Source organism: Oncorhynchus tshawytscha, linkage group LG22 (genome assembly GCF_018296145.1).
Source record: "Oncorhynchus tshawytscha isolate Ot180627B linkage group LG22, Otsh_v2.0, whole genome shotgun sequence".
Classification (NCBI taxonomy): Eukaryota; Metazoa; Chordata; class Actinopteri; order Salmoniformes; family Salmonidae; genus Oncorhynchus; species Oncorhynchus tshawytscha.
The window spans coordinates 2,083,613-2,111,079 of NC_056450.1; the positions used below are offsets into that span (position 1 = coordinate 2,083,613).

Here is a 27,467-nt window from a genome sequence, read left to right on the forward strand (position 1 = left end):
AAAGTTGGTATTTGTGTTGTCGGCAGAGAATACCACAACTTTGTTTTGCAGGTTACATTTTTGGATGACCACCAGGACCTCAGCTGCAATCTCCTCTGCTGTTTCTCCTTTCAATTCAACAAAATCAAGCAGTTTTGTTTCGACAGATGTGTTGCCACCATATACAGTGGGGCAAAAAAAGTATTTAGTCAGCCACCAATTGTGCAAGTTCTCCCACGTAAAAAGGTGAGAGACCCAGAAATCTTGCTTGTTTGTAGGTGACCAAATACTTATTTTCCACCACAATTTGCAAATGAATTCATTAAAAATCCTACAATGTGATTTTCTGGATTTTTTTTCTCATTTTGTCTGTCATAGTTGAAGTGTACCTATGTACCTCTCTCATCTTTTTAAGTGGGAGAACTTGCACAATTGGTGGCTGACTAAATACTTTTTTGCCACACTGTATCTGGCAGCAGCTATACATGTCCATGATTGAACGCATCAATGGACAGGACACAAATTCAACCTGGTCTAGGTCCTGTCTTACCAAAGTAGTTGCCCATGGTGCTAACACGTTACTCACTATGGCTTCACATTTTGTCCTAGCACATGTACACTTCGGCTCATAAAGCTTTCATGTCAGTTGTGCTGTGCAGTCCATAGATCTGTAACTATGATTGTGTCGCATAGTGTGGTATGCAAAGACACCCTCCTGCACAGCTTGAAGAATGTGGTGACAGAGTGCATACCAACACGGGCAATCGGAGAGGCTTTATGCTTTTTCGTCTGCTGTTGTTCTACCACTGCCGTTCTTCCCCCGCTGCCTATTGAAAAAGAGGAATTACAAAGGGTGCAGTGAACCATTCTATCGTCTTGACCTGAGCGTATACATGGAAATTCTCTCATCATGTTGTCTTTAAAATGGCATTTCCGTTTCTTGGAAAGAGTCATTGTACCTCCTCTGTCTGCTCTTCTTCACTCTCCTTGTGTCACTCTTCTTACTCTCTTAACCTTTTCTTCTCCAATTTTTCTCCACTCCAGCTATTTCTTCCTTTCCTTCTCTTTACCTTTCCACCTCACTCTTCCACACTCTCCTCGCTTCACTCTTTTTAGTCCCTTCATTTTTCCTTTACTATTAGATCAAATACTTTGGTTAATAGATTCCCATTGCTTGCCTCATTTTTGTATTTTATCTAAAAAAAATGGTTTAGAATAATAAATTGGCAGGCTCTGTAATCATATCTTTACCTTTCCTCCTCTATCTCTTTCACTCTTCTTCTTATCCAGTCTTCCTCCCTCTCCACTCTCTAACAGAAAACATTATGCTAATATTATCCATGAAAATGTCCAAATATATTTTCACACTACTTATAATGCCAAACCATTAAAATTGTAATCTACAAATAAATATTATCATAATTAATTGTGCATGAATTGAATATAATCATATTTTCAAAATAGCACTGCATGTTTACATGTGAACGTTTTTTAACCTAGCTACCATGACAGTAGCTGGCTAACCTAGCTAGATCGACATAGCTAATGTTAGCTAGCATAGCCTATTTAAAACCTTATAAAGCAGAGCATCTATCTATATAATAAATTGTGACATTATAACATCATTAGCTAGTATCTCAAACAAGTTTAACTTTGTTTGTTTGTGGTGATGTTGTGGATTCACTTGATACTTGCTAGCTTCTGGACGAGTTTTCCACAGCAGTTTTCTCTAAAACTATGCCCCAACATGTAGTTAGTAGAAGAGTGAGTATATATTATTTCACTTTGCAGTCTGTTTTTAATGCACAGTTAAAAACGGGGACATTTCCGGGGACAGCACCAGCCGGGGACAGGCCACCAAAAACGGGGACTCCGGGGACATCTGGTCACCCTAACAGCAAGCAAATCAAACCGATTGTCAACCAAACAGGCTAAAGTCAACCAAACAGGTTCAATGTTAGCTAGCAAGCCAGCCATCTAACCTCCGCTAGCGTTAGCTAGCTAACAGCAAGCTTTAACTTGGGGTCTTTTGTTTAGACATGTAACGTTAATTAGCTAGCTAGCTAAACAATTTACTTAAATCTCAATTGTTATAGCTAGCTAAAGTTAACCAAACAGGTTCAATGTTAGCTAGCATTTGGATTAAACTGATAATAATGACATGTATAACATCAAACAAAGTCATGCTTACATTTTAAACATGTCATTGTTTGACGTTATACATGTCATTATCTGATGTTATGTCACCACAACAGAAGTGTGTTTTCGAAGTGTCCTTTGCATTCAGTTTAATCCAAATGTTAAGCAGAGAAATACAAGAATGTGTTCCAAACGAAAATTGTTGTTACAGTATCCTCCATTCTGTTAAAATAAGAAGCTATTTTCATATTTGAAGCATTTCTCTCCCCACATAACAGATTTTGTAGAAATGGAAAACAGAAAGTTGATGAGATTATTGGCTTATGTTGGGGGGTTGTTTCAAGGCTGAGTTGATAGCTTGATAAGAATTTGTCTTACCTTGTCATTGCAGCATAGTGATACGGAACACAACTCTCACTCTACACAGTAAAATCCCTCCACGGCATTCTGGCCTTATAGCTAAACCACTCCACCAAGCACCACACTCCAGAGACCTGTAGACTAACCCTTTTCAATCAGCTTTTTTTACCATTCCAAAGCTCTGTGACCCAACAGCTTGCTTTGACACTCCTGAATTGATGGAACAAGAGCCTCAGCGCTTCCTCTGACGCTTTTCCCTCTTGCAGATTTATTCTCTTGTCACCAGCAGACCGGAGCGCTCGCTGACGCCTGGCACACATGGCCTGTCTGCCAAGGAGACCTGGGTCTCCTATGTGTCTGTGTGTCTAGTTGTATGTTTATGTAAACAGGGGGGTGGTTGTGGTTGGGTAGATCTGTGTTTGCCTCCCAATGGAGCAATAGCACACCTCCCTACACCCCCATCCTCCCAACTCAATTGCTGTGGTCCGTAAATCCATGTGCCAACAGATGCCCTGTAGACGCCAACACTCCCCTCCATCATTCTCTCCCTTCCTTCCAATCCCTGACCTAGAGTTGTTTCTCCACAGACTCCTGTCCTAGCGGCGGGTGTTTCACTCAGAGTGCGATGACAGGGAGTCCTTGAAGAGACAACCTTCCCCCTTTGACGTCTTAACGACTTATTCAGCAAGCCACGGTTGTTTGCTCTACGATCATTTCTAATCTTAGGGTGACCGTTAAGCTGCTCCACAGAGAAACCTATCCCCGTAAGAGAGAAACGGGTGCAGGCCATTCCCTGGTGTACTGTAAGAGTAGCCAATTTACCCCATTGGAGATGAGGTCAGGGTATTCCTAGATTTATAGCAAAGGCAATGTTCTCTGGGACAAAGTGTTTGGAGATTGCCATCTGCCAATCAGTGGAAATGTGCAGATAGCAATCGCCCAATCAGTGGAAGAGATTAGCTGTTTCCGTGGTTATTCATCAACCCTCATCACAAAGTACTTAGTGCCATTATAACGGTATGCAGCCCATTATGTAGCTACTACAGTATGGCTCTCATAATGGAGATGAGCTCCAGATGCAGCTTCTCCGAGGTTGGGGTTACAAAGGTATTATGAAGCATTAAAATGAGCTATAAAGCATTATGAATCTCTTCCTCTCTCTCCCCTAGTTCCCTAGACTGTAGCCACCACCGCCAGATCTAAGATGTGTTACAAGTGTTACGAATCATTATGAAGTGTTATGAGGTGTTATGAAGCATTATGAACCCTCCTCTCTTTCCCCTAGACCCCACAGCCACCACCATCCCCACAGCGGAGGACCGCTCGTCGTGTGACAACACTCCCTTCGGCTGTTGTCCTGATGGCAAGACGGCTTCTAGCAGCCCTGAGGGAGCCAAATGCCCCTGTAAGTACCCCACAACCCCCCTCTCCTGTTCCCCTCCTATACTTACCACCTCACCTCTCTTCAACCCCTTTAGGAGGTACACTTGAAATTGAAGAGGACTATTGGATATGAAACAATGTGCTCATATAAAATCTAGAGCTGTGTTGCTTCTTTCTCATCACACCAACATGACCAGTCGCTACCGTCCTTGACATCAAATCACACCAACATGACCAGTCGCTACCGTCCTTGACATCAAATCACACCAACATTACCAGTCGCTACCGTCCATGAAATGAAATCACACCAACATTACCAGTCGCTACCGTCTATGAAATGAAATCACGCTATTAGCACTACAATACAGTCTCGGTACAGTACATCTGCAGTATGCCACATCACGCAATGACGAAATACACAAACATCCATTTGTCAGCAGTAGCGAGGCGCTAACGGTGTCACACCCACCCTTTGTCGATCGATAGCTCATTCTGCCAAAGAGTTACCGATTTATAGAGTGTATCGCTCCTTAATCAATACGCCAGACCTATTTCTACTCCTGAGAAAGGATGATATCACACTCATTAGGATGGAACTGACAAGTCCATGGCGACCGGCAAGGTGTAATATCTATCAGCGGAGCGTCTTGCTTTACTTTCCTCCTGTATTGATGGTGTAAGTGATCTCTCTGAGGAGAGGAGCTAACCGCTATTTGCTAACTCCTAGCGAAAACAAGCGTAGTTAACTTTAGATCGCCCTGTAAACGATCACCAGAAGGTGTGGACAAATTTTATTGGTGTGCAAATGGACATTTTGATCATGTTTGTGTTCCTTTAACCGTCCAAAATCTCTACAGTAAGTGCAAACATTTTTATGCATCCTCGTAGTCGCAATATTTGTTTTTTCTGTCTAGCCCAGATAAGCATCAGTGGGAGTGATTTCAATTACTCTGACTTTGTTGCCACACCATTGAAACATCTGAAAAGTGTAATAACTTGCATCAGTTACAGTATATGTATCATGCGCATGGTTTCCCATTTAAAAAGCTTTTTTTGTTGTCAGAAATTAGAAAGTGACGTACCATTTGAAAGCTACAGCCATTGTCTTTACGGAAATCAAACTATCTCACTTGTTTACAATAGGAAAAGTAGTGTCTGTTCAGCCATTTTGGCACGGTGACGAAGTTGAAGTTGCCAAGAGACATCATGTGCTCTCCTACTGGACAAACTGGGAATCAGACGGGATATATTTAGGTAGAGTCAGGTAGAGACTTCAGCTTTCTCCTAATTTATTTTATTTAACTAGGCAAGTCAGCTAAGAACAAATTCTTATTTACAATGACGGCCTAGGAACAGTTGTTCAGGGGCAGAACGACAGATTTTTACCTTGTCTGCTCGGGGATTTGATCTTGCAACCTTTCGGTTAATAGTCCAACGCTCTAACCACTAGGCTACCTGCCAGTTCCCTGCTGCTCATATGTATATCATTCCAGTAAGATGAAAAATGATTCCTGTAATACGAAAAATTACATTGCACATGTCCTGTCTGGGAATTTGTGCATGTTTAGAGAGACACCATTAGGTTTTTTCATAAAAAACAGCCTTTTGGAACAATAATTGTTTGCATATTTAATGTTAAACCGAGACATTCAAATCTCTCAATTGTGACCCCCCCCCCACACACACACACACAAACACATTTGTTTTATCTGCTGTATCTAAGGCTCTGTTATAGTCACATTGTTTCTGATCCCCCTTTATCATCCCCCTTTATCATAATCCCACAGTCCTTACCTTTCTAACAGTACTAATCATGTGTTTGTAGGACTTATAGTTTTGAAATTAAATCTACTTTATGAGGGTAGTATACAATATTATGAGTCATTTACAAAATGCCACCAGAGGGCGTCAGAGTTGAATATGTTAATACTAAGAACAAAGCTTCTGTCCACTTTCCCAATGCAAGTTGCGAGTGGCAAGTTAAACTCAGACAAGGCCTGTTAAGTTTCACAGTTCAACCTTATCTGATAATTCCCCATCCCTCTCTTTGTCCATCACGGCTGCTGCTCGTCGGAAAAATGGCCTCCTCTGTTTTGTCTTCTACCCATATAAAAATAATCTGATCTATTGCTCTCCTCTCCTCTTTTTTCTGCTCTCCATCCAAACCTTCCCCATTTGTTCCTATTTAATAGCTGCCCCATCAGATTTGAATCGATGTGTGTCGTGCGGAGACAACGGCCAAAAAAAGTCCTTATCATGCAATTTTGTCAGTCACCGGTTTGGCGGCATTAGGATACAATTATGGCTATCTTCCACGATAATCATACAAATGCTCTTCACTTTTTTTTTCAGGCGAGCTCCAAACAGGGCACCATGATTGATTTGGGCAATTTGTTCAGCTGATTATGAGCCGTGGCATGAAACCTCAGCATCAGCGCCTCTCCTCATCTCCTCTCCAGCCCCCTTTCTCTCCTGCTTCCTGCTTTATTTCACTCTTCTCTTTCACGATGTCTTGAGTCTCCCTGCCATTGTGTTGCCGGAACAATAGCAAGAGGCCATTGGGGGTTGAAGGATTTTGAACAGGGAAATGGGGATGTTTAAGGGCAAGGTGTGGGACTGTCTTTGCCAAAGCTGGAGACTTTTAGAACATTTTCTTAATATTTGCTATGCGTGTTGTCTTGTCTGTCCCTCTCTGCTTGTCTTTGTAATATGTGTGTCAATATCTCCTGTCTGTCTAACTGAGCTCTCTCTCTACTCAGTCCTCCATGCCTCCATTACTCCACCCCCTGCCCTTCTGCTCTTCCTCTTCTCTTCTTCTTTCATTCCTCCTTCATATCCCACCATCCACTCTTTCCACTTCCGCTGCAGCCAATCACAGGCTCTGCCCCCTCAACTCCACAGCCACACCCACCATAAAAAACAACCACACTAACCCTCCCCCCCACACACACACACTCCATCACTAACCCCAGACTGGCACTACCCCACCCAAATGGTCACTGTCTGAAGCCGAGGGCGGGTAGTTGAGGGCACCGCATGCCTCACAGGTACAGAAAGTAAACGTTTATAACTTGTGTGTGACACCATTTCCTCCCAGCCACCATGCGGTTCAGCGGCTTCCTGCACTTGGACCAGGTGGAGGGCCAGGAGGTCTTCTACACCCCTGAGATGGAGGATCCCAAGTCTGAGCTGTTTGGCGAGACGGCCAGGAGCATCGAGAGTGCTGTGAGTAGCAACCCCCCTACATACAGAACTAGCTGCCATAGTCAGTGATTCAAAAACGGTCTGTCGAACAAGTGTGGGTTGTCAAAGTTAATGCTTGCTCTTAAACGGGGACATTGCATGTGTGTGTGTGTGTGTGTGTGTGTGTGTGTGTGTGTGTGTGTGTGTGTGTGTGTGTGTGTGTGTGTGTGTGTGTGTGTGTGTGTGTGTGTGTGTGTGTGTGTGTGTGTGTGTGTGGGCGCACGCACACGTGTGCTTCTCGCCAGCTGTTGAAATGGTGTCACTGGCCCGCGTCGAAGCCTAATCTACCACCTCACAACACTCGGTGTGTGACTGTGTGTCTGTATGTGTGTGCATCCTACGCCTTGTGGGGGCCAGCTGTGGCACTAGATAGCAAAACCATCCCTCTAGCCCCTTGTGTGTGTTTGTCTGCTAGAGACTGTGTGTGGATATCACCTGAGGTTAAAACTAGAGAGGGGGAGAGGTGGCCATGTTTCTGGTTCAGTGTGTCCGTGTGGGGGTTTGTGTCTGGGCACACACGGATTGGTATTGTTATGCTACCTGCAGTCCCGCCCTCTACCCAGCAGGGGTACCTGAGGAGTATGTACAGAGACATAAACATACAGTAGGCTAGTATAGAAAATATAGTGTAGTGGGAGTGATGTCATTCACCCCCATACAAATCATTTGGAGTGAACAGAGGAGGATCAGGAGAATAACCCAATTGTGTGTGCTTCAAAATCTCTTGCGATGAGTGGTCAGCAGGAGTTAGCTCTATTTTTGAAAATAAACAAGAATTAGGTCAGGTACTTGGTACAGCGCCTTATGTCTCCCTCAAGGTTTCAACTTGAGCCAACAGAGTGAGATACATGATGAATGTTATGCTCTCTCTAGTAGGGAAGCATGAAACCATGTGGATTACAAGCTTATTTACTTCCTGACAGTGACTTAGACTTCATTTGGGCACACACCCACATTGTGAATCAGAAGCTAAACCAATCAGCAGCCAGCGTGTGCCATGCTAACCTGACATTTACCACTGCCTCAGAAAAAAACATGTTCATGTAATTATACCCCTATCTGCAGCTAAATGTCAATTTGTGCACCCAGACCAGGCCCAATGTGCTCTACACAGTAGAAGACCTATTCCCTGACATAGGCTGCGTCCCAAATGGAACAGGGGCCCTGGTCAATAGTAGTGCACTATACAGGGAATAAGGTGCCATTTTGGATGCAGACATAGTCTTCCCCCATCCTTCCGGGAAATGAGTTTTACTGCACTCAAATTGGATGAGCCACTGCACAGAGCTCATTACCTCGCTCATTCATCATCCTGGTTGTATTCATTATGCACGAAACAGAACACAACAGACTGAAACAGGGAGGGACAACCTAAACTGCAAAATATTTGTCTATTGTATGTACTAATGAATGTGTTTCTCCTCCCTGGCTCAGCTGAACGAGTTGTTCCGTAAATCAGAGGTGCAGAAGGACTTCATGAGTGTCCAAGTCCGCAGCCTGGCGCCCAGCAACTCCATCCTGGCCTTCATCGAGGCCCACTTCAACCCAGGTAAAAACTATTTGATAAAAAGTAATGATGAACACACTCTGGGCCAGTTTCCCGGGCACAGGTTAAAAAGCATGTTCAATGGAGATTGTCCTTTGAAAGTGCTTCTTAGTCCAAGAAACCAGCCCTTACTGTATGGTATAGTATGGCAAATGTTATCATCAAATGTATTTATATAGCCCTTCGTACATCAGCTGATATCTCAAAGTGCTGTACAGAAACCCAGCCTAAAAACCCAAACAGCAAGCAATGCAGGTGTTGAAGCGCGTTGGCTAGGAAAAACACCCTAGAAAGGCCAGAACCTAGGAAGAAACCTAGAAAGGAACCAGGCTATGAGGGGTGGCCAGTCCTCTTCTGGCTGTGCCGGGTGGAGATTATAACAGAACATGGCCAAGATGTTCAAATGTTCATAAATTACCAGCATGGTCAAATAATAGGTCTGGGACAGGTAGCACGTCCGGTGAACAGGTCAGGATTCCATAGCCGCAGGCAGAACAGTTGAAACTGGAGCAGCAGCATGGCCAGGTGGACTGGAGACAGCAAGGAGTCATCATGCCAGGTAGTCTTGAGGCATGGTCCTAGAGCTCAGGTCCTCCGAGAGAGAGAAAGAGAGAATTAGAGAGAGCATACTTAAATTCACACAGGATACCGGATAAGACAGGAGAAGTACTCCAGATATAACAAACTGACCATAGCCCCCGACACATAAACTACTGCAGCATAGATACTGGAGGCTGAGACAGGAGGGGTCAGGAGACACTGTGGCCCCATCCGATGATATACCCGGACAGGACCAAACAGGAAGGATGTAACCCCACCCACTTTGCCAAAGCACAGCCCTCACACCACTAGAGGGATATCTTCAACCATCAACTTATCATCCTGAGACGAAGACAAAGGCAGAGTATAGCCCACAAAGATCTCCGCCACAGCAAAACCCAAGGGGGGCGCCAACCCAGACAGGAAGATCACATCAGTGACTCAACCCACTCAAGTGACGCACCCCTTCTATGGACGGCATGAAAGAGCACCAGTAAGCCAGTGACTCAGCCCCTGTAATAGGGTTAGAGGCAGAGAATCCCAGTGGAAAGAGGGGAACCGGCCAGGCAGAGACAGCAAGGGCGGTTTGTTGCTCCAGAGCCCTTCCGTTCACCTTCACACTCCTGGGCCAGACTACACTCAATCATATGACCCACTGAAGAGATGAGTCTTCAGTAAAGACTTAAAGGTTGAGACCGAGTTTGTGTCTCTCACATGGGTAGGCAGACCATTCCATAAAAATGGAGCTCTGTAGGAGATAGCCCTGCCTCCAGCTGTTTGCTTAGAAATTCTAGGGACAATTAGGAGGCCTGCGTCTTGTGACCGTAGCGTACGTGTAGGTAGGACCAAATCGGCAGGACCAAATCGGAAAGATAGGTAGGGGCAAGCCCATGTAATGCTTTCTAGGTTAGCAGTAAAACCTTGAAATCAGCCCTTGCCTTGACAGGAAGCCAGTGTAGGGAGGCTAGCACTGGAGTAATATGATCAAATCTTTTGGTTCTAGTCAGGATTCTAGCAGCCGTATTTAGCACTAACTGAAGTTTATTTAGTGCTTTATCCGGGTAGCCGGAAAGTAGAGCATTGCAGTACTCTAACCTAGAAGTAACAAAAGCATGGATACATTTTTCTGCATCATTTTCGGACAGAAAGTTTCTGATTTTTGCAATGTTACGTAGATGGAAAAAAGATGTCCTTGAAACAGTCTTGATATGTTCGTCAAAAGAGAGATCAGGGTCCAGAGTAACGCCGAGGTCCTTCACAGTTTTATTTGAGACGACTGTACAACCATTAAGATTAATTGTCAGATTCAACAGAAGATCTCTTTGTTTCTTGGGACCTAGAACAAGCATCTCTGTTTAGTCTGAGTTTAAAAGTAGAAAGTTTGCAGCAATCCACTTCCTTATGTCTGAAACACATGCTTCTAGCAAGGGCAATTTTGGGGCTTCAGCATGTTTCATTGAAGTGTGTCGTCCGCATAGCAGTGAAAGTTAACATTATGTTTTCAAATGACATCCCCAAGAGGTAAAATATAGAGTGAAAACAATAGTGGTCCTAAAACGGAACCTTGAGGAACACCGAAATTTACAGTTGATTTGTCAGAGGACAAACCATTCACAGAGACAAACTGATATCTTTCCGACAGATAAGATCTAAACCAGGCCAGAACTTGTCCGTGTAGACCAATTTGGGTTTCCAATCTCTCCAAAATAATGTGGTGATCGATGGTATCAAAAGCAGCACTAAGGTCTAGGAGCATGAGGACAGATGCAGAGCCTCGGTCTGATGCCATTAAAAGGTCATTTACCACCTTCACGAGTGCAGTCTCAGTGCTATGATGGGGTCTAAAACCAGACTGAAGCATTTCGTATACATTGTTTGTCTTCAGGAAGTAAGTTGCTGCCCAACAGCCTTTTCTAGAATTTTGAGAGGAATGGAAGATTCGATATAGGCCGATTCATTTTTTATATTTTCTGGGTCAAGGTTTGGCTTTTTCAAGAGAGGTTTTATTACTGCCACCTTTAGTGAGTTTGGTACACATCCGTTTCTTATGTTCAACATAGGAGGGCCAAGCACAGGAAGCAGCTCTTTCAGTAGTTTAGTTGGAATAGGGTCCAGTATGCAGCTTGGAGGTTTAGAGGCCATGATTATTTTCATCATTGTGTCAAGCGATATAGTACTAAAACACTTGAGTGTCTCTCTTGATCCTCGGTCCTGGCAGAGTTGTGCAGACTCAGGACAACAAAGCTTTGAAGGAATACGCAGATTTAAAGAGGAGTCCGTAATTTGCTTTCTAATAATCATGATCTTTTCCTCAAAGAAGTTCATGAATTTATTACTAATGAAGTGAAAGCCATCTTCACTTGGGGAATGCTACTTTTAGATAGCTTTGTGACAGTATCAAAAATAAATTTTGGGTTGTTCTTATTTTCCTCAATTAAGTTGGAAAAATAGGATGATCGAGCAGCAGTGAGGGCTCTTCGGTACTGTCTTTCCAATCTAGTAGGAAGGTGTGGCGCCATTTCCGTTCCAATTTTTTGGAAGCTTGCTTCAGAGCTCGGGTATTTTCTGTATACCAGGGAGCTAGTTTCTTAAGATAAATGTTTTTAGGGGTGCAACTGCATCTAGGGTATTGCGCAAGGTTAAATTGAGTTCCTCAGTTAGGTGGTTAACTGATTTTTGTCCTTTGGCATCGTTGGGTAGGCAGAGGGAGTCTGAAAGGGCATCAAGGAATTTATAGCACGACTTTTGATGCTCCTTGGTTGGGGTCTGAGCAGATTATTTGTTGCAATTGCAAACGTAATAAAATGGTGGTCCGATAGTCCAGGATTTTGAGGAAAAACATAAAGATCCACAACATTTATTCCATGGGACAAAACTAGGTCCAGAGTATTACTGTGACAGTTATGGCTAGTGTAGCACATTCATTAAACATATAAACACGTTTCTAAATGCCAAGCAAAAGGCTACGGCAGTGTATCACTGCACTGGCATTATTGTTCAGGAAGTCATTCCATTTTACAAAACACACTAGACCGTGGCTATGCTATTTTCATTGTTATTCTCTTTTTCAGACGTGGGCTGTATTTGTTATTTGTAAGAGCCAACAGGGAAAAACTAACAAAACAAATCCTCTCAGTGAGCTTGGTGGCGTTGTCTTTCAGAACTGGGTTCATTTCAGCCCCAGAGTGCTGTTAAGCATTGTTCACACTGCAGGTCTTAATGCTCAAATCAGTTCTGTTTTGGAATACTGATTGTCCAAACAACAAGTTACAAGTGGTCAATTCGGATGTGTGTGTGTTCAGACAACAGTCATTTGCTGACATGGCTACGCTAGTTGTCATAGTAACTACGGGTGTGTGCACAGTAGTGTAGGTTGATTAGTGGTTGTGCTTGTGCTTCCTATCACTCAGAAGTTATTTAACAACCAATTGTTGTCACCTTTGCTTGTTGGCTAGGCACGGTAGTCAACTACCCTACACGGCCAAAATGTGTGGATTCTGCTATTTCAGCCACACCCGTTGCAACCGGTGTATAAAATCGAGCACACAGCCATGCAATCTCCGTAGACAAACATTAGCAGTAGAATGGCCGTACTGAAGAGCTCAGTGACTTTCAACATGGCACCGTCATAGGATGCCACCTTTCCAACCAGAGGTGCCCCGGTCAACTGTAAGTGTTGTTATTGTGAAATGGAAATGTCTAGGAGCAAGAACTGCTCAGCCGCGAAGTGGTAGATCACACAAGCTCACAGAACCGGACCAAGTGCTGAAGCATGTAGCACGTAAAAATCCGATGTCCTCAGTTGCAACACTCACTACGGAGTTCCAAACTGCCTCTGCTAGCAACGTCAGCACAATAACTGTTTGTCGGGAATTTCTTGAAATGGGTTTCCTTGGCCAAGCAGCCTAAGATCACCATGCTCAATGCCAAGCGTCGCCTGGAGTTGTGTAAAGTTTGCCGCCATTGGACTCTGGAGCTGTGGAAACTCGTTCTCTGGAGTGATGAATCAATCTACACCATCTGGCAGTCCGACGGACGAATCTGGGTTTGGCGGATGCCAGGAGCACACTACCTGCCCCAATGCATAGTGCCAACTGTAAAGTTTGGTGAAGGAGGAATAGTGGTCTGGGGCTGTTTTTCATGGTTTGGGCTAGACCCCTTAGTTCCAGTGAACTGAAATCTTAGCACTACAGCATACAATGACATTCTAGACGATTCTGTGCTTCCAACTTTGTGGCAACAGTTTGGGGAAGGTCCTTTCCTGTTTCAGCATGACAATGCCCCCGTGCACAAAGCGAGGTCCATACAGAAATGGTTTGTCGAGATCGGTGTGGAAGAACTTGACTCTCCTGCACAGAGCCCTTACCTCATCCCCATCGAACACCTTTGAGATGAATTGGAACACAGAGTGCGAGCCAGGCCTAATCGCCCAACATCAGTGCCCGACCACACTAATGCTCTTGTGGCCGAATGGAAGCAAGTCCCTGCAGCAATGTTCTAGTGGAAAGCCTTCCCAGAAGAGTGGAGGTTGTTATAGCAGCAAAGGGGGGGACCACCTCCATATTAATGCCCTTGATTTTGGAATGAGATGTTTGACGAGCACGTCCACATACTTTTGGCCATGTAGTGTAGCTAGCTAGTGTAACTAGGTAACGAGTTAGCAACCACATGTTCTTACCTAACTGTCAACAGAGTAGCTAGCAAGCAACAAAATATGCCAAATAAGTATAAAAAACACTTGAGGGCAAGTAAATCAGATTTTATCATTCAGATACAAGTCGCATGGACAGGAATCAGATTTGCATCCGACTTCAAACTATCTACGAAGGTGGTTTGAAATGTGCCTTGAAATATCAGATTCCATGTGCTTTTTAGCCGTTCATCCTGAAGGAAAAATAACAGATTAGAATCGGATATTCCAAAAAATTGGATTTGAACTTCCAATGTGAACAAGGCTTTAGTGCCTCTCCCCTATTGGATTAAACCTCCAAAAACCTTGCCCTTCTCCACGCCTCTTCTCTTTTTACTGGCTCCGCTCAGTGTCTTTTACATCCACGCAATAGACGCTGCCATAAAGGAACTCTGCGTCGGCCATTTCATATGGCCATCTGAAATAAATGTTATGAGAAAGGTTCATCTGAACCTTAGTGAAACTTTGTTGGACGGTCGTGTGTCGTGGTGTGTCGTTGTCTTGTCGCAAGCGGCCTCGATCGCTCTCGTTAATATTTACTGCAATGGGATGGAGGGAGGGGAATGAATTTCCTAATGTCCTGCCGTTTCAGGACATTGCTTCTCTGTCTTCTAGTTAAGTGTCTCTCAAACCTCTCCTCTGGGACCAAATGTTTCACAGTTCTGTGGTAGCCTTGGAACTAATTTACTGTAACTAGTCAATGGCTTTATAATTAGTCGACAAGTTGAATCAGGTGTGCTAGCTCTGTGATATATAAAATATGTAAAGTACAGCTGTCCTAGTGGAGTGGTGTCCTCTGGGTTGTTGTGAACGTCTTTGTCCTCCATGTTGTCCCACAGAGACCAGGTTCACGGTGCAGGACATTGAAGGAGCCCTGCTCAAGCAGCTGAAGGCAGCCAAGGAGACAGCCATTGTGGTGAAGAAGCCAGAGGAGGAGAATATTCGCTTCAACAACTATGGTAGGACACACCCAGGGGATTGGCTTGCGTTGTTTACATGTAATTACAAACATGAAGCATGAGAGGACATGCAATGTTCTTAGGAAGGACGATGCGAGCATGAGTAGACATTTTTTGGTTCTTGTATCAAAGTCCAAGACTGACATGCTCCTTGACATTTGCTCTCTTTCTCTGAATCTCCCTCTCTTCATCTGTCTACCAGGCCTGTTCTCCCTCCCCTACTTCACCACCAGTACCACAGCTACCGCCACCACCCCCACTGCCAGCACTGCCACCAGCACCACGCTGCCGCCCCCCAACTCCCCTTTCATCACACGCCGTCCCCTGGGCACCACACGCCGTCCCTATACCAGCCGCCGGACCACCGCCGCCCCTACCATGGCCCCCACTCCCACCACTACTATCACCCCCCTCCACAGGACCAGCCCTGTGCCCCACTACACCAATGCCCAGCAGCCCTGTGACTCCCACCCCTGCCGCCACGGCGGCACATGCGAGGACGACGGCGCCGATTTCACCTGCATCTGCCCTGCCGGGAGAGGGGGTGCTGTCTGCGAGAAATGTGAGTGGTGCCCCCTCGCCCTCCTCCTTGACCAACACACACAAACAAACACAAACCTTAGGTTCCATCTCTGAACTTTGAAAGGGAGATGGAATTGATCACAATCCTGGAAGAGAACAGTAGGTTTCTATTTAAGTATTGATGTCCTGAAATGACAGTGCTGAACTGAACCCTAGCTTGCATCAAAGATAATGCACATACTCATACAGCTTACCTTCCAGTCTATTTGACTCAATAGATATCCAACCTCTATCAACGTTGCTACACTACTAGGTAAATAACCAACGAGTCTATCAGACTCTACTAGTCAACACTAAAGTAAACTGATATCAAATCAGTGTCTGCTGTGCCGAGCGTCAAAATCAACTGTTGAGTGCTGTCAGAGCAATCTCAAGAGCTTTTTTCCCCTTAGTTTCTCCGATAAGAAATTACCTCACGCAGCTGCATCTTAAAATAATTTACACTAATTGCTTTGATCGGGATTAACTGGTGGAAATGTGTGTTCGAGTCAGAGTGTGTGTGAGTGACAGCCCCATAGCCTCCCTCAATCAATCAAATCATTAGACAAGATGATTTCATCAGCCTACAGTCTCCCAAGACAAAGAAAGGCGGACAGAGAAACAGATGACTCAGGAGTTTGTTGAGTTTGGAGAACAAAGATGATAATGTAATGGCAGAGTGAGACAAACAAGTGTGTATGCGGTGGAGGGATACATCCGAGGTGAGGATTTACAGATTTACTCCCGTGTACACCTGTGTCACGGCTGGGGTCTGCACCTATATATAGACACACATTCTCTTTAATTTTCTCGGCAGACATCCGAAATGGTTTGAGGTACAGTCTCGCTTGGATGAGGGCTTGGCAGCCTCTACACTGAGAGGGTATTTGGCCACTATATCTTCCTGCCTTGTGGGGTGGATGGACAGGCCGGTGGGGCGCTATCCTTTGTTCTCCGGGTTTATGAAGGGGTTTCGTTGCCTGCGTCCAGCTAGGACCCGCTCAATGACGAGCTGGGATCTGGATGTGGTCTTGGCAGCTTTGGCAAAGCCGCCTTTCGAACCGTTGTAGTCTGCCTCCCTGAAACACCTCTCTATGAAGGTGGCTTTCTTGTTAGCGATTACTTCCATTTAGAGGGTGGGTGAGCTCCATGTTCTTTCAGTAAGTTCTGTGTGCTACCGGATGGACCCCGGGGGAGGAGTATAATCTCTCCGTCCCAACCCCTCATTCCTCCCCAAGGTTTTGCTTACGACCCCCCGGCAGTGGCAGGGAAGTCTGCGCCTCCCTCCGGCATGCTGTGCCCTGTACCCTCTGCCACTGGCTGCCTATGTGGAGCGGACACGGTCAGGGGGAACAACAGACCAGCTCTTTGTCTGCTATGATGAGAGAGCCCTGGGGGCTGGGCTATCAAAGCAGAGGTTCTATCACTGGATCGACAGCATACCTCCTGGCTGGAAGTCCAGTGCTGGGATCTGTGGTGGCACATTCAACACGAGGTGCGGCTGCGTCCTGGGCACTACTGAGAAGAGTGCCCCTCGCTGATATCTGTGGACATGATTACGACAGCATACCTCTTGGCTGGAAGTCCAGTGCTGGGATCTGTGGTGGCACATTCAACACGAGGTGCGGCTGCGTCCTGGGCACTACTGAGAAGAGTGCCCCTCGCTGATATCTGTGCTGCGGTCAGCTGGGCTTCCTCTTACATTTTTGCTAGGCACTATTGGGTAAATGTGGCACCTCCCTCTGCGGTTGGTTCAGCAGTCCTGGGCGTTGCCTCCCCTTCCTGGGACTGTGCCAGGACCTCCCTTCCACATCGACGGCCCCTGCGTCTCGGTCCCGCGCTGCCTGGCCAAGTCACTCTGGAGTGATTCAATATAGTGAAACATAATGAAGGTTACGTATGTAAATTATATGGATCACTCCAATTCTCTACAGTGCTAGAGAACGTGTGTTGTGATCATGGGATCTTTATATAGGGGCGGACCCCAGCTGTGAAACAGGAGTATATCTGTAAATCCTCACCTCTGATGTATCCCTCCGCCGCGGTGTGGTACCAATATATTGGAGTGATCCATATCTCACATAACAATGGTTCCATAAGGAATCTTAGTTTTGTGTGTGTGTGCGTTCATGTCAAAACTCCAAGTATAAAATCGAAAACGCATCATCAAGCTGTCTTGAGCGTTCTACCTGACGATACACACCAGCACATATTCTGTAAGTAACAGGTTCTCTCTTTCCACACATCTGTATGTTGAGCTTACTGTATGACCTACCTACCTAGGCTAGGCTATATTACCTTAACTAGGCTCTTGTCTCCAACTGTACGAACAACAATTTACAGACACACACAAACAATGACTACATCTCCTCTGCCCAGACCTGCATGCTCACACCCCTGTCCCCAGTGCCTGCATTATTGTTGACCACTTCGCCTTAAATTATACCAATACATTTTTCTTGTCGCCGATGCTACTTCAATAATAAATCATTAGATTTTTCCATTGTGTCAATGATGGCGGATTGACCTCCAAGTTTTTAGTCGTTTTTAGTATACTTTTTTTTCAAGATGAGTGATGAGAAGAGAATCGTCCAACCCATTGGGTATCTCACTACACCCCCATATGCTATATCTTGAAATATACAGACAGCGGATTAGAAGTAAGTTTACATTGCAATACTTCGGACTTTGCAATACTTCACTTTGTAGTTTCGCCCACAAACTCCGGACTTTATAGCATTCCCAGAAAGCATGGATTACGACGTCGTTATGATTATGTATATCTTATCTATCATATGAACATCCTTTTCTGACTCAAATAAGATTCCCTCAAGGTTGCTCTGATGTACAAAAGATTTTAACTCAAAAGTTTGTGATATATAACTTTTAAGTTGCATGTATTTGAAACTATCTTTATTGGTACCTTTTAATTCTGTTACGGTAATACATGTATTTCCTGTTACCAAGTCATTTACGGTTTCCATGCCTTTAGTGTTCCATGTGGACCAATTTATCTGTGAATTCTGAAAAGCTTTCCAAGGATTGTACCTTAAGGTTGTGTTTTTAGAGAGGGATATTGGTTATTGTAGAATACATTTCATTTTCTTCCATATTGTTAGTGTTCTTTACTATGAAGTTAATGTTCTTAGCTTTATCCTTTGAAAATAGACATGTAAAAATATTCTGGCGGTGAGCATGAGCATCTTCAATATATACCCATTGTTTCTCTTTGATGCATTTAACTATATGTCGCAAGTAAAAGACTTGGGTAGCGAGTTGATACAATTTCAAGTCTGGAAGGTTAAAACCACCTCAGACTAAGATTAAGTAGACTAAGAAGATGTAAAACCTTCCTTTTTATTTTATGAATTTTATTAGCTCAAAGATTTTTTTAAAGCATGTCATCGGTGGGATAATTTGTATTACCAAAAATAAATACCCCTCTCTTCTTCCCAGTGATCACATACTTCATCCCGTCATTCGGGGGTAAGTCCTATCTGGCCTTCGACACCATGAGGGCCTATCACACAGTCCGCATCGCAATGGAGTTCAGGGTGGCCGAGATGACGGGCATCCTGCTCTTCAACGGCCAGGATGGCAAGAAGGACTTCCTGTCTCTCACCCTGGTCAATGGCAAGGTGGAGCTCAAGTGAGTGGACGGGTGGAGGTGATAGAACAGGAAGGGACAAAACAGGAAGAGGTTCAATTGTGTCAAATGGCATTGATAGCAAGCTGTAGATCAGGGTGTAAAAACATACGGCCCGGATCCGGCCCATGGAGGTGTCCAATCCGGTCTGCGGGTGGTTTGAGTAAAAAAATGACATATACACTACATGACCAAAAGTATGTGGAGACTTGCTTGTCGAACATCTCATTCCAAAATCATGGGCATTAATATGGAGTTGGTCCCCCTTTGCTGCTCTAACAGCCTCCACTCTTCTGGGAAGGCTTTCCACTAGATGTTGGAACATTGCTGCTGGGACAAGAGCATTAGTGAGGTCAGGCACTGATGTTTGGTAATTTGGTCTGGCTCGCAGTTGGCATTCCAATTCTTCCCAAAGGTGTTCAATAGGTTTGAGGTCAGGGCTCTTGGCATTGCACATGGTGATCTCAGGCTTGTGTGGGGGTGCTCGGCCATGGAAACCCATATCATGAAGCTCCCGACGAACAGTCCTTGTGCTGACGTTGCTTCCAGAGGCAGTTTGGAACTCGGTAATGAGTGTTGCAACCGAGGACAGACGATTTTTACGCGTTACGTGCTTCAGCACTCAGGGGTCCTGTTCTGTAAGCTTTTGTGGCTTACCACTTAGCGGCTGAGCCGTTGTTGCTCCTAGACGTTTCCACTCCACAATGACAGCGCTTACAGTTGACCGGGGCAGCTCCAGCAGGGCAGAAATTTGATGAACTGACTGCCACATTGAAAGTCACTGAGCTCTTCAGGCCATTCTTCTGCCAATGTTTGTTTATGGAGATTGCATGGCTGTGTGCTCTATTTTATACAGATGTCAGCAACGGGTGTGACTGAAATAGCCGAATCCACTAATTTGAAGGGATGTACCAGTCCAGTTTCGACCCACCTACTCATTCAAGGGATTTCCTTAATTTTCTACTATTTTATACATCGTATAATAATAGTGAAGACATAAAAACTATGAAATAACACATATGGAATCATGTAGTAAACAAAAAAAAGTGTTAAACAAATCTAAATCTATTTTAGATTTTAGATTCTTCAAAGTAGCCACCCTTTGCCTTGATGACAGCTTTGCACAATCATGGCATTCTCTCAACCAGCTTAACCTGGAATGCTTTTTCCAACAGTCTTGAAGGAGTTCCCCTGGGGCGGCAGGGTAGCCTAGTGGTTAGAGCATTGGACTAGTAACCGAAAGGTTGCAAGTTCAAATCTCTGAGCTGACAAGGTACAAATCTGTCATTCTACCCCTGAACAGGCAGTTAACCCACTGTTCCTAGGCTGTCATTGAAAATAAGAATTTGTTCTTCACTGACTTGCCTAGTAAAATAAAGTTAAAATTAAATTAAAACATATGCAAGCCCTTTTTGGCTGCTTTTCCTTCACTCTGTGGTCCAACTCATCCCAAACCATCTCAATTGGGTTGAGGTCGGGTGACTGTGGAGGCCAGGTCATCTGATGCAGCAATCATCACTCTCCTTCTTGGTCAAAAAGCCCTTACACAGCCTGGAGGTGTGTTGGGTCATTGTCCTGTTGAATAACAAATGATATTCCCACTAAGTGCAAACCAGATGGGATGGCATATCACTGCAGAAGTCTGTGGTAGCCATGCTGGTTAAGTGTGCCTTGAATTCTAAATAAATCACTGACAGTGTCACCAGCAAAGCACCCCAACACCATCACACCTCCTCCATGCTTCGCGAGATCATCCATTCACTTAATCTGCGTCTCATGGCGGTTGGAACCCAAAATCTCAAAATTGGACTCATCAGACCAAAGGACAGATTCCCACCGGTCTAATGTCCATTGCTCGTGTTTCTTGGTCCAAGCAAGTCTCTTCTTCTTATTGGTGTCCTTTATAAGTGGTTACTTTGCAGCCATTTGACCATGGCCTGATTCACACAGTCTCCTCTGAACAGTTGATGTTGAGCTGTGTCTGTTACTTGAACTCTGTGAAGCATTTATTTGGGCTGCAATCTGAGTTTAATCAACTTGTCCTCTGCAGCAAAGGTAACTCTGGGACTTTCTTTCCTGTGGCGGTCCTCATGAGAGCCAGTTTCATCATAGCGCTTGATGTTTTTTGCGATTGCACTTGAAGAAACTTTCAAAGTTCTTAAAATGTTCCGTAATTGACTGACCTTCATGTCTTAAAGTAATGATGGACTGTCATTTCCTGTTGCTTATTTGAGCTGTTCTTGCCATAATATGGACTTGGTCTTTTACCAAATAGGGCCATCTTCTGTATACAACCCCTACTTTGTCACAACACAACTGATTGGCTCAAACACATTAAGAAGGAAAGAAATTCCACAACTTAACTTTTAACAAAGCCACACCTGTTCATTGAAATGCATTCCAGGTGACTACCTCATGAAGCTGGTTGAGAGAATACCAAGAGTGTGCAAAGCTGTCATCAAGGCAAAGGGTAGCTACTTTCAAGTATCTCAAATCTCAAATATATTTTGTTTTGTTTAACACTTTTTTGGTTACTACATGAGAAATATAATACCATCAATTCTCAACCAAGTTTTCCTTCGGTACATGTAGGGCAGTTAATCAGGTGTAGCTGGTGCACCTATGAACCTCTAATCTGCTTCCTTTAAAAAAATGTATATACTGAAAAACATATGCAGTATGGGCCAGTTTCCTGTATCCAGATTTTAACCTATTCCTGGATTAAAAATCATCTTTCAATGCAGATTCTCTATTGAACATATTATATAAAGATGATGGTTTGCTACCCATCCCTAGGTTCAACACCGGCTCGGGCACAGGCACACTAGTCAGTAAAGTCCAGGTGAAGCAGGGTCGCTGGTACCAGCTGGTGGTGACGAGGAACCGGCGCAACGCCGTGCTGAGCGTGGATGACGAGCTCCACATCGAAGGCGCCAGCCCCCCCGGAACCGACGGCCTCAACCTGGACACACACCTCTTCATCGGAGGGGTGCCCGAAGACATGATGACAGAGTAAGGCCTAACATGAAGATGGCATTAGTATGGTTGTATGTTAGCAATATATAATTAGTAATGTATTAGTATATTTTTAGAGAAAGGGAGATTGATGGAGAAAGGAGTTGTTGAGTTATATAAAACCAGTACAGTACGGAACTCTCCGGTACCATATTGGTTTATTGAGACGCGTACACAGTGAGCATTAGCAGAGCATTGTTTGTTTTTTCTGTCTAGCACCTGTGTTTATTTTTCCTATTTTTCACTAAGTTGATTTAAATAACTATTGAATGGCCGATGGTATATTGTCATTCACACTCTTTCTCTCTCTTGCTCTCTCTGTCTCTCTCACTCCCTCTCTCTCTCTCTCTCTCTCTCTCCCACTCCCGCTCTCTCCATCCCCTTCTCTCTTAGTGTGAAGGAGAGGACCTCCACCGGTACAGGTCTTGTTGGCTGTGTTCGCACGCTGGACGTCAACAACCTGGTGTACAACCTGCAGGAGAAGGGTGGCAACGTGCTCTACGGCACCGGCGTAGGCGAGTGCGGCAACAACCCGTGCCAGCCGAACCCCTGTAAGAACAGCGCCTCCTGCCAGGTCAAGGAGGCTGAGATGTTCCACTGCAAGTGCATCAACAGCTACTCCGGTCAGCCAAACACTTTTTCTTTCAAACAACAGTCCTGGTCATTAGGCACCAAACGTCTGAAAGTGGATCGCAACATCAAGGGACTACCTGGACTTGTCCATTGAGAAATGCCATTGCAACACGTTTCAAAATGTTTTTTTTGTTGCATGCCCTAATGAACATGACTCAGACCTCAGAGAGAGAGAGAGAGAGAGAGATTATGTTGCTGCTCTTGCTTTTCACTTTGTGTGGACCGTGGCGTGTGTAGCTTGTGGTTGGCCAGCCATTGCTGCAATAGGCTACGGTCATAGCCTCTCTCCCTGTGTGGCAAAACTTAGTAGCTATCTAACCAATGGAAGATGGAATTAGAAGTTAAAGTAGAGGGTTAGGCTTCAACGACCAAGAGCCAACAGAAAGGCTGCATCTTAATATTCTGAATTGGAGTTGTTGTTATTTGTAACTCTAGGATGAGAAAGCGCATGCTCTGCAACCTCAGTTAGCCTAGCTAGCTAACATTAGCTATCTTAATTAGCTTCTCCCGGTTTGATGCAGACAAGACGGGTACCATGTACTCATATTTGATGATAAATAGCCTAGCTAAGGCAGCTATTAGTCTACTATGGCGCGAGTCGGCTTGGTTGTTTACCGTCTCTCACTTCTCCCTCCCTCCTCACATTGTCACTCGCTCAAGGTATTGCCCCTCCCCCGCCTACTAGAGCGGCACCTCCCTCCCTCCCTCCTCACATTGTCACTGGCTCACGGTATGGCCCGTCCCCCGCCTACTAGAGCGGCACCTCCATCCCTCCTCACATTGTCACTCGCTCACAGTATGGCTCCTCCCCCGACCTACTAGAGCGGTACCTCCCTCCCTCCTCACATTGTCACTCGCTCACAGTATGGCCCCTCCCCCGCCTACTAGAGCGGCACCTCCCTCCTCACATTGTCACTGGCTCACAGTATGGCCCCTCCCCCGCCTACTAGAGCGGCACCTCCCTCCCTCCTCACATTGTCACTCGGTCACAGTATGGCCCCTCCCCGCCTACTAGAGCGGCACCTCCCTCCCTCCTCACATTGTCACTCGCTCACAGTATGGCCCCTCCCCCGCCTACTAAAGCGGCATCTCCCTCCCTCCTCACATTGTCACTCGCTCACAGTATGGCCCCTCCCCCGCCTACTAGAGCGGCACCTCCCTCCCTCCTCACATTGCCACTGGCTCACAGTATGGCCCCTCCCTGCCTACTAGAGCGGCATCTCCCTCCTCACATTGTCACTCGCTCACAGTATGGCCCCTCCCCCGCCTACTAGAGCGGCACCTCCCTCCCTCACATCGTCACTCGCTCACAGTATGGCCCCTCCCCGCCTACTAGAGCGGCACCTCCCTCCCTCACATCGTCACTCGCTCACAGTATGGCCCCTCCCCCGCCTACTAGAGAGGCATCTCCCTTCCTCTTGCGCTTTATCAGCTCCGGTTAATAAAGTAACTTATAAAATACTTTTTTGCTGCTTCCCCCACTCGGATCGGATCTGGGCCCGACCAGGTCTGTACGGAATGGTTCTAGTTCTCTTCGGGTCTGTTCGAAACGGGTCTCTACATTACATTGTTTATTTATGCATATCGGGTCTGGGTGGGAAAGCCCCAGATCCATTTCGGAACGGCTCCAACTTTTTGGACCCGTGATTACCCCACACTGCACTCCTCCTTAGGCTCAATCAACTGCTCAAAGGTATTTGAAAGCGAGCCAATACTATTTGAACCAATGTCTGAGGAATAAACCGCAGTCAGAATTTAGCCATTTCAAAAGCTCACAGCACGTTGCCTCTGTCTTGTTTAAGACTTGGGATTAGGTGTAGTGCAGTAAAGGAACCCATTGAAGACTATAACCAAATGCTCCCCATCGCCTGGCCTTTACCCCTCTCTCCTCTCTTACAGTGGTCCAAGTGCAGTGTCAGGGGCAGAGTGAGTGTTATTTAAGATACTCTTCAAAGATGTAGGGTTTCAGATGTTTTCGTAAGATGGGCATGTACTCGGCTGTCCTGACTTTAGAGGGAAGCTGGTTCCACCATTGGGGTCCAGGACTGAGAAGAGCTTTGACTGGACCGAGTGGGAGCTGCCCTCCCATAGGGGTGGGAGGGCCAAGAGACCAGAGGTGGCAGAATGCAGTGCTCGGGTTGGGATGTAGGGTTTGAGCATAGCCTAATGCACGAAGGGGCAGTTCCCCTTGCTGCTCCATAGACAAGCACCAGGGTCTTGAAGATGATGCGAGCTTCGACTGGAAGCCAGTGGAGTGTGCAGAGGAGTGGGGTGACATGGGAGAACTTAGGAAGATTGAACACAAGGCGGGCTGCGGATTTATGGATAAATTGCAGGGGTTTGATGGGACAAGCGGGGAGCCCAGCCAACAGAGAGTTGCATTAGTCTAGACAGGAGATGACAAGTGCCTGGATTAGGACCTGCACCACTACCTGTGTGAGGAAAGGTTGTACTCTTCAAAGCAGTGACTGCAGGAGCAAGTCACTGCTTTGATGTTTGCAGAGAACAACAGAGTGTTGTCCAGGGTCACGACAAGGTTCTTTGCACTCGGCGAGGGGGACACCATGGAGTTGTCAACCATGATGGAGAGGTCTTGGAGCGGGCAGGTCTTCCCCGGGAGGATGAGTAGCTCCGTTTTGTCGAGCTTGAGCTTGAGGTGGTGGGCCGACATCCAAGCTGAGATGTCTGCCAGGCATGCAGAGATGCGTGTCGCTACCTGTGCGTCAGAAGAGTGGAAGGAGAAGAGTAGTTGAGTGTCATCCGCATAGCAATGATAGAAGACACAATGTGAAGATATGACAGAGCCAAGTGACTTGATGTAAAGAGAAAAGAGGAGGTCCTAGAACCGAGCCCTGGGGGACACCAGTAGTGAGAGCACGTAGTGCAGTCACAGGCGACCTGTCAGGTAGGATGCAATCCAAGTGTTTGCAGATCCTGAGAAACCCAACCCTGAGAAGGTGATGAGGAGGATCTGTTGAAGGCAGCAGTTATATCTGGGAGGATGAAAAGAGAAGAGAGCGAGTCCGCTTTAGCAGAGCGGAATAGCGTCTGTGACACAGAGGAGAGCGGTCTCAGTTGAATGAGCTGCCTTGAAGCCTGACTGGTTAGGGTCAAGAAGATAGTTCTGAGAGAGATAACGAGAGAGTTGGTCAGAGACAAGAGAGAGAGGGAGATGGAGTAAGAGGGAGGGAGAGAGACGATAGAAAGAGTGTGTATGTGTGTGCGAGAGAGAGTGAGTAACAGGAGAAATTGATGAGAAAGGGTGTAATAGAACTCAGCGGAAGGGGTTAATTACAGCATTCTCCTCGCCTCAGGCAGCTCTGGCTACTTAAATAATGCCAGCTGAATTGGGATCCGTCCTGGCTAGCGTAGGGCAAAGCCAATTTAGCCATCCGGGAGCCATTTCAGACACCTCTCCCACAGCCAAGAACCGTCTCCATATGCATGACTGCAAAACAGCAAGACAGGGTGCCTGGGTCTTTCCTTAATCTTTCTAAATCCTATTAGAAAAGGACCTCTATTACTGAGGAAATTATGGAATGAAGGGAAAATGGTCTGAAAGGCCTAGGTTGTATTAATTAGGGCATACCGTAGCAAAACGGTTTGCAATAGAAAATGGAAAAGTTTCTTAGAATACAACTTAATTGTCCATATGTTACAGAAAACAGCAGTAATTTGTCTTCTGCCCCAAGTTCAGGTAGTCCCTCCATTTTTGTCATGTATTTCCCTTTTTGGTGCCTAATGAATACAACCGTGGTTTTTATAAGAGAAGATGGAATAAAGATTCTGTGGTTTGAGTTCTAACTTGGGGTGTTTTTTTTGTAATTTGATGATGGTGAAATATAGGTCCGACGTGCGCCGACACCCACAATCCATGCGAGCCTAACAGATGCCACCCATCGTCCCAGTGTCAGGTGCAACCAGAAGGAGGGTATAAGTGTGAGTGTCCCATGGGCCGCGAGGGACTCCATTGTGAGCAAGGTACTGGCACCTCTTTTTAAAGAAGTTAAATCCCCAATGCTGAACCTTTTGTGTCTGTGTTTGAGAGAGAGTGAGCATGTATCTGAGATATAAACTCAGCAAAAAAGAAACGTCCTCTCACTGTCAACTGAAAAAAAAAATAGCAATATGGGGATGAGGTAGTGGGATGGGCTATTTACAGATGGGCTATGTACAGGTGCAATAATCTGTGAGCTGCTCTGACAGCTGATGCTTAAAGTTAGTAAGAGAGATAAGAGTCTCCAGCTTCAGTGATTTTTTGCAATTCGTTCCAGTCATTGGCAGCAGAGAACTGGAAGGAAAGGCAACCAAAGTAGGAATTGGCTTTGGGGGTGACCAGTGAAATATATCTTCTGGAGCGCGTGCTATGGGTGGGTGCTGCTATGATGACCAGTGAGCTGAGATAAGGCGGGGCTTTACCTAGCAAAGACTTATAGATGACCTGGAGCCAGTGGGTTTGGCGACAAATATGTATGGCTGGTGTCATTGTCATGCTGGAGCGTCATATCAGGATGAGTCTACAGGAAAGGTACCACATGAGGGAGGAGGATGACTTCCCTGTAACGCACTGAGTTGAGATTGCCTGCAATGACAACAAGCTCAGTCCAATGATGCTGTGACACACCGCCCCAGACCATGACTGACCCTCCACCTCCAAATCGATCCCGCTCCAGTGTACAGGCCTCGGTGTAACGCTCATTCCTTCAACAATAAACGCGAATCCAACCATCACTCCTGGTGAGACAAAACCATGACTCGTCAGTGAAGAGCACT

The 27,467-nt window shown here is 45.6% G+C and overlaps 1 protein-coding gene across 2 annotated transcripts in view; it reads left to right on the forward strand.

The window, feature by feature from the left end:
* LOC112221492 (agrin) overlaps positions 1 to 27,467 on the forward strand; it is a 274,243-nt gene that overhangs the window by 202,477 nt on the left and 44,299 nt on the right. For both annotated transcript variants that reach the window (XM_042303574.1, XM_042303575.1), the window contains exons 17-25: positions 3,764 to 3,883; positions 6,959 to 7,086; positions 8,539 to 8,653; positions 14,720 to 14,839; positions 15,042 to 15,401; positions 18,857 to 19,049; positions 21,843 to 22,058; positions 22,455 to 22,684; positions 26,541 to 26,675. In XM_042303574.1, the coding sequence (XP_042159508.1) occupies positions 3,764 to 3,883; positions 6,959 to 7,086; positions 8,539 to 8,653; positions 14,720 to 14,839; positions 15,042 to 15,401; positions 18,857 to 19,049; positions 21,843 to 22,058; positions 22,455 to 22,684; positions 26,541 to 26,675 (1,617 nt within the window). The remainder of the gene's footprint in view (positions 1 to 3,763; positions 3,884 to 6,958; positions 7,087 to 8,538; positions 8,654 to 14,719; positions 14,840 to 15,041; positions 15,402 to 18,856; positions 19,050 to 21,842; positions 22,059 to 22,454; positions 22,685 to 26,540; positions 26,676 to 27,467) is intronic.